The sequence below is a fragment of the Uranotaenia lowii genome, chromosome 2, assembly GCF_029784155.1.
Source record: "Uranotaenia lowii strain MFRU-FL chromosome 2, ASM2978415v1, whole genome shotgun sequence".
Taxonomy (NCBI): domain Eukaryota; kingdom Metazoa; phylum Arthropoda; class Insecta; order Diptera; family Culicidae; genus Uranotaenia; species Uranotaenia lowii.
In genome coordinates this window covers 28965043-28977903 of record NC_073692.1, presented here as the reverse complement: position 1 = coordinate 28977903, position 12861 = coordinate 28965043, and the positions used below count along the sequence as shown (strand labels likewise).

Below are 12861 nucleotides of genomic sequence, written 5' to 3'. Positions count from 1 at the left end.
TACTCAATCTCTCTGGCTCTGGGATCCAGCTGGCCAGTTCCATGTTCCCCAAGCTTGTCCCATGTGGGAGACAGACAAGGTGCGTGTACGGCGTGGTTCTGATGCCGGCAAGATGTTACAATAGAAAACTATTCGTCCTCGTCGCCACTTGGCCATGTCAACACTATCTATCTGCACCAAGCATATATGAAATGGCATCATATCCCTACCTTCAGCAAATCCTGGGTCCGGAGCTCAAGAATCACCTACCTACCTATATGAGTCCATAAAAGCCTCTTCAGAGATCGTTTCTTGCGGTTACTCCAAAGTCTTGTCTTGCCCCCCGATATGGATGGAAGGAAGGAGGAAACCAGACCCGGAGGTGGCCCGAAGACGCTCGCGGGACGAAAACATAGTGGAAATGTACCGATTCCAAAATATGTCATCGAGAGCTGTCATTCAAAGCGAATATGGTACATGCTATCGTCATACGGTTAGGTTCGTTGGAGAGCTGTAAGCTCCACATTATTTCTTGTAGCTGCCCGGCGCGGAAAAGACTGGTCGATGGTCGAGGGAAGACGCAAAGATATAGGGACCCGATCCAGAGCAGGTTCCTTCCTTCTTACTTGATACGTAGGAATGGTGGACAGTGCGCGGCGTGGACACGTAATTCCTCTCTCGAATACTAGTCGCACAATCGGGAAATCGGATTCACGGTTTATTGAGACGATTTTTATTTTACATTTCATATTCTGATGACCGAAATCGGCAACACGGTAATAGCTTCTCAAATTTAACCATTTTTATGTTCAAAAGTTTATGTAGAGATTTATTATATTCAATTGTTCTCTAGAAAAAACGAACCATTAGTAAAGATGGAAGAGTTAGAGAGTTAGTTAGTGAGAAATATTCACCATTCAATAAAAAAAATATTAAAACGCGTCACTTTCAGGATTGACCATTAAACTGAGTCGATTTGGGGTCATTTTTGAATTTCTCAAACCCTGGGGTCTAAAAAGCTTCGCCTTGGTCCAAAACTCATCTATGATTTTTTGCAGCATTTTTAAGTAACGTTTGTATGAGTAAGTTTGAACATTTAGGTTTGTATGGGAAAATTGAATATTTTGTACTGAAAAATCAACATCATTTTTGATTCTTCTGTGGAACCGAACTAGCTGACAGTTTCTGTGCCAATTTATAAAATTCCTTAAGAAAATTTTCCGCTGAACAACTTTGTGGAAGACCATAACTTCGTATCTAATTAAGTAAAAAAGTTATTAACTGTTTAATAGAGGTATGTCTTTTCGCATTGATAAACAATAAATTAAATAGACATCACTGCTGGTGCCTCCCGAAATCGAGTTAAAAATCACATCAAATCGAGTCAAATTACACACAAAATTGACATTATTTCTAGGTGCAAACAATTAAAAGCTAATTTAAAAGCCCTGAATCTAAATTTGCAATTTTTCTATCAGCTTTTGTTATCGAAAAAACTTTTGAAAATAGGTTCAAATCATTTATAAAATTTTTTGCACATTTAAAAAACAATCGAGACAAAAACATAAATTTTCAAAATAAAAATTCTAAATAAATTCTCAACTTTATTCAATACTTCAAGTTGTTTTGAGTTTTGCGAAAAAAGTTATAGAAGTGTTCGATTTGTTTACTTTTACTCATTTAATGAATTTTTGAAGAAGTTTTCAACCAACTTGGATTTTAGATAATTTTAAAACCAAGTTTTTTTTTATGTTTCTGCAGTTATGTCAGAAATACTTGTAATGATACCTTTCCAAATTCGTAAAAACTGTAGAATTTTATTTTTTGGATCATCATGTATGTATGTATGTTCGTATGTTAAACCCACCAGTGGCTGATAGGTCTTTCGACCCGAGTCGGTACGGGAAGTCTCGATCGCACATTCAAATATTGTTCATGCTTAACTCATCAACAATAATTGCAGCACTACCAAGGGGTCCGTTACCACTGGCTTGGGGCAGGTTTGACTCATCTCACTCCCTTCCAACTGTTCGAAACAAATTAAAATTCTAAATAGGTACCTGAGTAACCTACTCAGGATTCCGAATTTGCCGAGATACTCCGGCTGGCTTGAGCCCACAATCCATTGTATATCAGTTTTCCGCTCCTTTGATGCCCTGTCCTACCCCCCACTAATCCCCAATAGAGTTAAGCTATTTTACTTTATAATCTTATATATAAAATGGGAGGCATTTTCTTTGTAACAACATCACGTATGAATGGTCGGTCGGAATTAAGTGAAATTTGGTATCCGAGGGTTTTTTGGGTCAGAGAGGGTTTGTATAATAGTTTCAAGGATTTCACTTTTTATGGAAGGTGCTCATACAAATTCAACTTTATTTGTTACGATTTCCATAAGAATCTATTCGCAAGCACGATGCAGTTAAGGACGTGTAGATGAAATAAAACATTTGTTGGAATATTGTTTATCGCCGCGCTTTAATGTAATTTGAATCATCGACGTTTTTCGGCGGATTTAAGAATCAAAAACGTTATTACCAGTTGTCCAGACGTTTCGAGCTACTATGGCTTTCGCTCCTCTTCAGTGGACACTAAAATTATATTTTAAACAATGAATTTTTATCTAAATTTACAATATTTAAAATCTTACAAACTACTGGCCTTCGTCTATACTAGTTTGATTCGGGACATTTTGTTCTGATTTTCGTTTACATTTGTATGTTAGTGTTTGTGACAATTTTTTGATTACAGAGTCGTAAGCTGTCTTAAAATTACAGGAGTCTATCTGCCTATTGACTACATTGTTGTCACTTCTAATCTTAATGTAAAAAGTTTCAGCTGTGATTCTTGCATTATAGCCTGTAACTTTTTCTAAAATGTTTGTATTGTCGAAGTCAAAAAGGTGACCAGTTTCCAAACTGTGCTGTGCTAGTCCAGTGCTTATTTGTTTTGTAGATACATTCGTTTTATGTTGTTTTAATCTTTTTTCCAAGAACTGACTAGTTTCACCTATGTATGATTTGTTACATTTACCACAATTGATTTCATTCACGACGTTGGTATTTTTGTTTTTGGGGATTTTGTTCTTAGTTTTTGTTAGGATCAGATTTTTAATTTTATCTAAAGGCTGGAAGGCGACATTAATGTCAAATTGCCATAAGTACCTTGAAAGTTTCTCCCCCAATCCTGAACAATACGGAATAGTTACAAATTTGCTTGAATTTCCATTGGTTATACTTAAAGTGTTATAAATTTTACGTGTTCGTTCTTTGACAATACTCGTAACAAAATATTGTGGATAGTTGTTTAAGTTCAAAATGTTTCTAACTGTATTAAGTGTTTTCCCCCTATATTTTGCGTGTGATAATCTTATTGCCCTGTCTACTAAAGCTATGACAGTATTCTTTTTGTGCGAATATGGACTTAACGAATTAAAGTCTAGGTAGCGGCCTTTTTCGTCTTTTGGGAACCATTCCGTTGTGATGCCATTTCCTTCCCGCCGCAAAATTGTATCGAGAAACTTGATTTCTCCATTCAATTCGCGCTCGATAGTGAACTGTAACCGTTGATGAAATCCATTGAAGGTGTCGACAGTTTCAGTCTGTTGATCACTTCTTGCAGCTACCAAGCAGTCATCGTCGTCGGTTTTCTTCAAGCGATACGTTGATGACTGCTTGGTAGCTGCAAGAAGTGATCAACAGACTGAAACTGTCGACACCTTCAATGGATTTCATCAACGAAGTTTACCGGGTCAGCTAGTAAATCATAAATACAAAATGCCTACATGTTACCACCTGCAATTCACCACCTGTTATCAATGAAATATTGAGAATCTTTCCATTGCCACCTTATTTTTACGTCTAAACAAGTATGATTTTCTCTATACGAGAAAACATTAAAACATGATGAAAAAAATTTAAACACAGAAATCAAGAATGTCTTACTACATGTGTTAATCGCAATTCTTTTAAAATTTAATTGAATGTAAAAAATGAAGCATTCTAACCCTTTTACGGGAGGATTGAACAACCACACTGCACAAAATTTAAAAAGTAGTTAAGGTCGCAGCAAGCGTAACACTACCAGACTGCAGTTTGACAAAAGCATGGAAAAGAAAAAAAAACCTCCCAATACCGGCGATCGCAGTTATTTACCTGTTTCCAATTTATAATTTCTATCATATCTATTATCACTTTGATACAAAATTTTATATTATTCACTACATAATCTCCTCTTAACACAGATTCATTTGATAACAGAATTGCAGATGGTAACTAAGAATGATGCAAGGAACGAGCTCACCAAATTCTAAGCAGCAAAATCAGCATCAGCTAGCAAACACTCCCAGAAGATATCTTCCCACGATTTGAAAGAGATCAGATAAAGATCTTACCGAGGAACTTTCACCAAATATCCTGTGCTCATCTTCCTTGAATCTTCCCAATAAATGTTTTAATCACTGAAGTTTTTCTTCATTCTTGAATTACCGCATGCATCGCACTTTTCCATTCCGTTCATTATTAAAGTGTTGAAATTAATGAATGATTCTTGAATAGCAGCACTTTAATCATATTCAACTTTGGAACAAAAGATTTCACTACCTTATCAACATAATTTTAACCGAATTTGATAAAAATCCATGAAATTTCTGTAAATTTTTGGAAAATATTTGAAGCCGAAAAAAAAACGCGTGTTGCCGATTCAGCAATCGCCTACTCCTCCAATTTAATTTTTTGGATCATCATCAGCAAAATATTATTCCTTAATTGAATGAAGCATTTTAAACAAATTCGGAACCATTTTTTTTCTGAAATATACGTTTGATAATTAATCAATTATCAATGATTGATTTCACTTAAATCTTACACATTTTAAAACTTATAAACTTCATATCATCAAAACAAAAGGCGATAGACCAAATTTGACAAAAGATACCAAATCAATCATTAAAACAATCACGTTGGACGTTTCTATTGAAAAAAGAAATCCTTCTTAAATGTTTTTAAACTTATTTTTTTCCACTTTCTTATTTTGTTTTTTAAAAAATTCACCGAATTTAGGATTTAATTTACAAAATTTTAAAGTCAAACTATTCAAATTTTTAGAAATAGTTTTAATAAGTTTGTCTTTGTTTTTGCAATTTGGAATTTTTGAGTTCTTAAAACAAAAGCCTTTGAGTCTTAATTTTCAATAAAAACAAAAAAACATCATTTCTACCTTCCGTTCTTTCCAGGACCCAATATTTCAATTGAAGTGACAAAATCCTCGGGCTTAAAATATTAATCTTTAAAACCTGTAATTAAAAATTTATGAACTTTTCATTTATTTTAATTTTAATAAATCATGATTTTTAAATTTATCTTTAAAAAGTTCGAAAAATAATTCAAAATAGCAACTTTTCAGCTAAATTTGAATGCGCAATGCTTTCAAATTCACAAAATTGGAATTCTCTATTTTTTATTTTTTGTATCAGTTTCTAATTGATAATTCACGACATGACATGTACTTTGTAAGTTCAATAATTTAACGTGATGAATTGTACATATATAGGGGAGAATGGGGATACTTGATCCCCTTTTCTTATATTCATCATATCTTTTTTGAAAAATTCAGCAATTCGCCGTCTTTTGTATTTTATGACAGCGTGTTGTTTCAAGTTTATATGCTCCAAAAGTTAGAACAATACATGAACTCGTAGATGAACTATATAGAAGCATTTTCATGAGACTTAAAAAAAAGTGATATTTTTTAGGTTACACGAGACTTGATCTTTTACTTAAGCAGAACTCTAGTAAAATCCGAAGAAATTTTGTCCGTTGACTATTTTTTGTCATATTAGTTCTCATTTCACAGTTTGTAAGCATCAGAAAAATGAAATTCCAAAAGTTTGTCTACTACACTAAATTTATTGCAATTTATTCAAGGCGCAATTTTCTAGATTGTAGATAGATTATTACTAGATAAACATTAGTAACTAGATATTAGAAATTTCATGATAACCAATGATCACGATCCATTAAGGAAAATATATCTTTTGGACTATAGGGATTAATTATTGGGTAGCATACATTTTGGAAAACTTCTTCTTAAAAAAATTGAGAGTTTCCTATTGCTTTGAAAATATGGCATTACGGAGTTGAAATTTTACTCTAATGATTGACATATTGGAATAAATATTTAAAAAAATACATGTGAGAAACTTTTTAAAATGATAAAAAAGATCTTCACATCACATTTTGGTAAAGTTTTTAAACAAAGTTGATAACTCAAACATTTTTTTTTTAAATTTGTTGAGATTACAGTATTGTTGTATTGCTCTATTTGGCACATTTTTCTAGAATTTTTGATATTTGTAAGACATTTCTATTTCGAAATATAGCGAAGGAATCAAGTATCTCCAGGGGTCAAGTACTCTCATTCTCCCCTAAAGTTATTATATTGAACTTCAAAAATAAACTTATTTTGCCATTTCTTTTGATAATTGGAAGAATTTTATTGTAGAAAAAGGTTTTATCTCTCACTTAAATCATTAGCGCTCTTGAAGTTATATTAAATATTTTCTTCTTGTTATCAAACTAAATTCAATCAACTACATCATCATCAACACATTTCAAATCGTGATTATTGTTATTTTTCAAAATAAAAAAAAAACCATGGATAATTTTTGACTTAACCTGAGGTGTTTTTTAATTCATTTTTTTTTTTCAATTTGTGTTTTGGAAATATTTATTCCAAATTCAAAAACTTAAAGTCTGCTTAGAATTTATTTTAAAGCAAATTTCTTGTTCGGAATAAGGAACATCATTTTGGAAGAAAATATCAATGACGTACCGGAAATAGCATTGATTCGAATCATCTATTATGATTTGTTTAGAAAATTTATCAGTAGAATTTTTAATTTTTGATTATTGATTTGTGTATTTTTGGTATTGTTATTATTTTCAGTTAAATTTGAATTTCGAACACCCCCCATGGATCCTTCACACGGGGCTAAGTGTAGATATTTTATATCGTCCCTATTCGTCGGACAATCGGCGCCGGACCATTAGGTAGGTAGATAGGTATAAGTTTAATAAGTTCTTTTTCGAAAATATCTGACATCGTAACGATAGAATAGATTCAGGGGTTTTTGCAAGCATTAATGAACAAAAAAACGTTATTAAAACGTGGGAAATATTTTTATCGTTCAGATTCAGTGTTTAGAAATGGAATTTTCAATATGATTTCCATTGAACTTTTAAAAACTATTTTAAGAGTATTTCACTTTATAAATTTTAAGCAAAATGGAACTTTTTAGCTGCCGAGATATGTTACCCATTATATTTAAAAAATTGAAAATTTTTTTTTTAAAACACTTTCCAGAAAGTTTCTGGACCGTTTAGTTAAAAAATGAAAAATTTCGCAGTAATTAAACGTTTATCATCTGATGCTGCATATTATTCATCATCCAATCAAAGAGCTTCCAAATATAATTTAATTTGTGGATAGATTAAAAGAAACTATACCGGCAAACGGATTGTTTGGCCTGTGATGACCGATTCTAGAAAACATCCCGCGAAACATATTGCGATTAATCTCACTTTTCCGAACTGGTTCAAGCTCTAGAGTCGGAAGAAAAAAGGACGAAAAAACCGTGCGAGCCTGAGACACAAACTCAATAGCGACGGTATTAATTTATATTCCATTTCATAAATTTATCAATCGACAGTATCAGAAGGTTCTACTAACTCGGCAAAGCTGGCTGACACGAGAAAAGCCAAAGTAGTGCGATTTCGAGGGATGGCAGTTTATTAACTGGCCATTTACTTGGCAACGATATAGTATTACCAACGACCACCACCAATCACAAGCGAAAGATTTTATCGGTTCGGCATTGCTTGTTTCTGCTAGTTGCGATATGCGATGCCAGAAGTAGGTGACATTAAAGAATTGCAGATAAACAAAAAAGTTGTAGGACAGTCTTAATCAAAAAAACACAGAAAATTAAAAGCAAATTCTCGTTCTTGTAACTTGTTGATATTTTTTACTCATTTTTCTCGGTTGAATGTTTCCTTCAGCAAACTCAAAATTGATGTAAAACCGGAGTAGGTTTTTTTTGTAAATCTATTCAGTCGTCGACATTCATTAGTAATTTATTCTGGTTCGGTTTCCAAAAATAGAAAATAAGTCCAACGGTACCGGTCCCGAAACCATGTATCTGGACAAATACAATGTCCCCCAACAAATGTACCGATATCCGATAATATCGCCCAGCTCAGCAACGACAAACGGTACAGCAAATTACATTAGGAAAGACTTCAACGGGCGACTTAAGCCGCACGAGCGACGAACCCGACAGTGTCCCCTAAAAGTCGTCGCGTCGCCGCTTTTTCCTATATTTCTCAGTTCGTTATTCGTTTGCGTTCCTTAAATCCGTCCATCATCCGAGCTGTCATATCTGATCTAATGGAACATCGCACACAACACCCGGTTCTGGAGTAGAGAGAAAAGACCTACCTAAAAAAATTATCAAGTGTGTGAGCCGGTTGACGAATATGTCATTGGAAGGCGATAGAAAAAAAACATACCGAAGAAAAATCTATGGACTTAATTTTGGAGACATTAAGCGTTGAGCATAAGGAAAAGGATGATTATGGAAAATTTAAATTGGAGATAAATTAATTTTATCCACTTTAAACAGTTTCCTAAACAGCAATTTACTTAATTACGAATTTCTTAAGCTCTAAAAATGTATTGGATAATGTCATTTTTGTTGTTCATGAGTTCAATAGAAAAGCGATTTTCGACACTGAAAAAGATTAAATTTTATTCCAGAATGAGTTGATCAAAACAAAAAATTCTTCAATATTTTATACTTGGATTCAGATTTGTCGTGAAGTTGATTTTTTCAAGACTGAGTTCGACAAATTTTATTACATGAGCATTTCTAAAGCTTAGTTCTTTAAGAAATGGGACACTTTCTTTTGTAAATAGCTCGTTGACTAGTAATCGGACATTCAAAACTTTTGACAAGATTTTGCTGCTTGTGAAAAGTACTATTCGACTTATTTTTTTCCAAAATATTAAATTTTCGTGTTTTTGAGATATTTACGATGTATGAGAAAAAGAAAAAAAATATTTTGCACAGTTTCCATCGAAATCCGTTATGATTAAATCGATAGCAGACAAAACCGTTGATTATTCAAAGAATTACTGTGCGAGAGTGGTGGAAAAGTATGCTAACACTGTCAAAAATGTCCACAAAGTTAAAATCAAGCATTGAAGTGGAGCTTATGATCGGCACAGTCAACGGTCATCAGGGAAGTCAATGCATACCAGCATTTTTAATTTTGAATAAGCGAAAAACTAAGTATAGATTGCTGAAATCCAAAACAAAATATATATCCGATAAGCTTAAAGTGTTGCCTAGTTTTCGTAAACTTTGTGATGAAGTTTTTTTCCCCTAAAACTTCGAATGTAAACACAATGTGTCATCTCCTTCTTGTTATTTAGTTTAGGTTTGAAATGTCATTCTTTGTATACCGTCAAACGGAGCATTATACAACAGCAGGGTTAGATGCAACATTTGTATACCTCAACACTTATTAAATTTTTATTTTAATATAATGTAATAAAATGATCATTGAATGACAACAAAATGATCATGATGTAGTTTCTCATATCGTGAGATAGTTTTTTTTAAGTTTTTGATTGTTTTTGATTTGATGTACATTTTTCGATGCCTTTAAAAACTTTCCCCAGTATGACGGATTGGGTTAATGATATCACCTACCTACAAACTAAATATTGGTTTTACCATTTCATACCAACACTTTTGATGTAAAAATATTTTTCGGACAGTTATCATTTTTAAACATTTTTTTTATATTCAGATACCATAAATGCATCAAAATGAAAATCAAAGATTCATCTTTAAAATCTCGTTTCTATATGCTGGAATATGATAATTTTGTAGCACGCGTTTGTTAATTTTAGAATATTATCCATTCAAACATTCATTTTTATAATTGCAGCTAGTAGAGTTTTTTACCCCTAAATGTATGCAGCACCTTCGTGTTTTTTCTTTTAAAATATTTTTGACAGAAGAAATTTAAAATTAAATTTGAACACAACTAAAAATTACTGCAATTAGTGGTTCATGCGACATGACATCACGAATATATCAAAAACTATAAATTTTCAAACGTTTTCATTAGATTTTTCATTAAAATCAAAGTTTGTTACAACTTACCCCTTTTTCTTAGTAGGGTGAAAATCGCATGTTTTTGTAAATTTAAAAATAACTGGGGAAACGAATAATTTTTTGACTACGTCAATTTGATGTCCCATCAACGTTAAAACTTTTGATGTCCAAGCGGTATGATAATCTGTAGACAGTAATTTTTTAGAAACCATTGAAGTTGAAAATTGTTGCATGAAGCCCTAGTTGACGGTAGCTCAAATTGCCAAAATTCAAGCCGTGCAGGCAAATTAACTTACCAGTGTTGAAAAGAGTGTTCCGACTTTTAAAAAGTTTAAAATATTTACTGAGGTAAGGAGTATAAAGCATGATCATTGATAGCAGAATATTCAAACATTAGTGGCTATAACTAAATGCTTGTTACAAAACTAGATTTCATGTTTCGAGGTAACGATCACTATGGTTTGAACGTATCTCAACATCTTCAAAATTATTGTTTTATTCACAACAATAACAGTAATTTTTTGTTCGGATTCAATTGAATTTTTCAACGATTTCTTTCAAAAACAAATTTGTACACTCAAAAGATGGATAATGTTGCTGCATACATTTAGGGGCAACCATTATTAACATTTCTCAATATTTTTAGGCCTCAAGGACAAATGAAATTTTACCTTCATGCAATTCTTTAGGTTCTCCCACTGTTCATATGTTCTTTTTTTTATTCAAATTTAGCCATTTGACAATGTTTTTAGTAATTTGTTCTATATTCGCTTTCTTATAGAAAATGTCCGTTTTTTTAATATTAAAAATTATCATAGAACGACCATGAAAATAACTCTAAAACTATAGCTATACAAAGGAAAAAAGTTAAAACAGCCTATTGGCTTCTAAATGCTATCATTTTATCAAGAGAGGTGTTTGTTTGTGAGTTTTCGGAAAAAAACAGATATTTTAAAACTTTAAAACTACATCTTAAGTAATATAGAAAATCTCCAAATTTATCCTATTTAAAACTCAATTTATAGGCTTCCAAACGTAACAGTTTTCATATATTTTAACTTCAGACTTAGGTTATGATGATTATCTTCAAAAATTTCATGTTGATCAAAGTTCCTCCAGTTTACGGTATATAAGATAGTTGTGAGCAAAACAAAAGAAACAGGCTTTAAGTTCATCCCGGAAAAATTGATAAAACTCTTTCAAAAGATACACAGGAAAAACAGTCCGCAAATCTTGTTGAGAATTGAAAAAAACTTGTAGCGATTAAGCTTAATAAAGCCTTTTCATTCACTGACTATGGTTTTTGAACGAAACTATTAAGAACGATGAGATTATTCTTACTAAAATCTATTAAACATGCTTAGAAACACTTTTAAAAAATTCTGAAGTTAAGTTGATGAGAAAAGTTTTCGAAGAAGAAAAACAAATGCAAGTGAACTAGAAAAGTTTCGTATTTGTAAAATTTTTAATTTCACAAATTAACCCACACCAAATGGCCAGAAATAATAAGGTTTTTTTTAAATGGAAAGTTGTACCTTTTTTTTTAAATTTAAACTTACAGGCGTTTGAGGCTCGCCTAACAGTTTCCCAATCAACATAAAATTTCGCACAGTTAGCTATTTTGATATAAGGACCAATAACAGGGTGTGGGAGCAGTGAAATTCTAGACAAATTAAAATTATGACAGATTTTATGGCAAGTAAATTGAAAAGAAAAATGGCTGAAATATTTGTTTTTAACTTTTGGACGCATAATTTTCTAAGATAAAGAATTACACCAACATGGGTCAAATACTTTTCGAAATTTTTCAATAACCCGCTAAAAACCTACATATAACGTAAAAGAATGCAGTTTGAATGGAAAATAATCTATGAAGTTCCACGTCGGCGAGTTTATGTAATGTGAAAAGTATTTTCAGCTCTTGCAAGAAGAAAGGGGAACTTCAGGTCAAGAAATTGATTTGTAGACATATTTAAATAGAACGTTTACTTGCCCTCAACAGAACACACACCAATTAATTATCAGAAGCTCCTTAAATAAGCTAGTACTTGAGACAATTTAAAGGAAATAGAGAATAATAATAGCTTCCGAATTCTTCTGGAATGCTTGTGAAATGTATCGATAATTTGACCGATTGTTTTACCCCTTAATTTATGCAACGCCATTACTGTTTCTGAATATTGTAGGGCTCAGAATAAGTAGGCCATCATAGATTGACTGGATTCTTTTCAGATCTTCTCGAAGCAGTTTTTTTCTAGTTTCTGTACTTGAATTTTCAAAGCAGTTGCAAATAAAGATGTAAACTTCCAAGCCATCGTATATATTTTGGAGATTCTGGAGATTCAGAAGTGAGATGAGGGCCAAGAAACCACCATGTACAATTTGAAACTTTAAGAAGTAATACTGGTAAGCTGGGGAATTCTTTCCAGGCACTGGCGCTGCAAAAAGGCACAAAAAAATTTATCAAAAAGAAAATAAAAATTTAGTATCTCAAAAAAATGTTAAAATTCCTTAAACATTTTATATAATTTTAGCACCGTGTCAATTCTTACAACGGGATATTGTTAAAAGTTGGCTTTAAGATACAAATTTTTTGCTTTTGAATTTGCTGGATGCCAGATAAAATGAAAAGGTTATCGTCGGTTTCTGATTTTGTTTTTACTAGTTGACGAATGGAAAAGATTTGACACAATAATTTC

General features: G+C 32.3%; 1 protein-coding gene across 1 annotated transcript in view; it reads left to right on the top strand.

The window, feature by feature from the left end:
* The first annotated feature begins 327 nt into the window (after positions 1-327).
* Positions 328-12861, top strand: part of LOC129741178 (zinc finger SWIM domain-containing protein 8 homolog) — a 16234-nt gene continuing 3700 nt past the window's right edge. The window contains exons 1-2 of the mRNA XM_055732888.1: positions 328-472; positions 8139-8249. Coding sequence (XP_055588863.1) covers positions 328-472; positions 8139-8249 — 256 coding nt within the window. The remainder of the gene's footprint in view (positions 473-8138; positions 8250-12861) is intronic.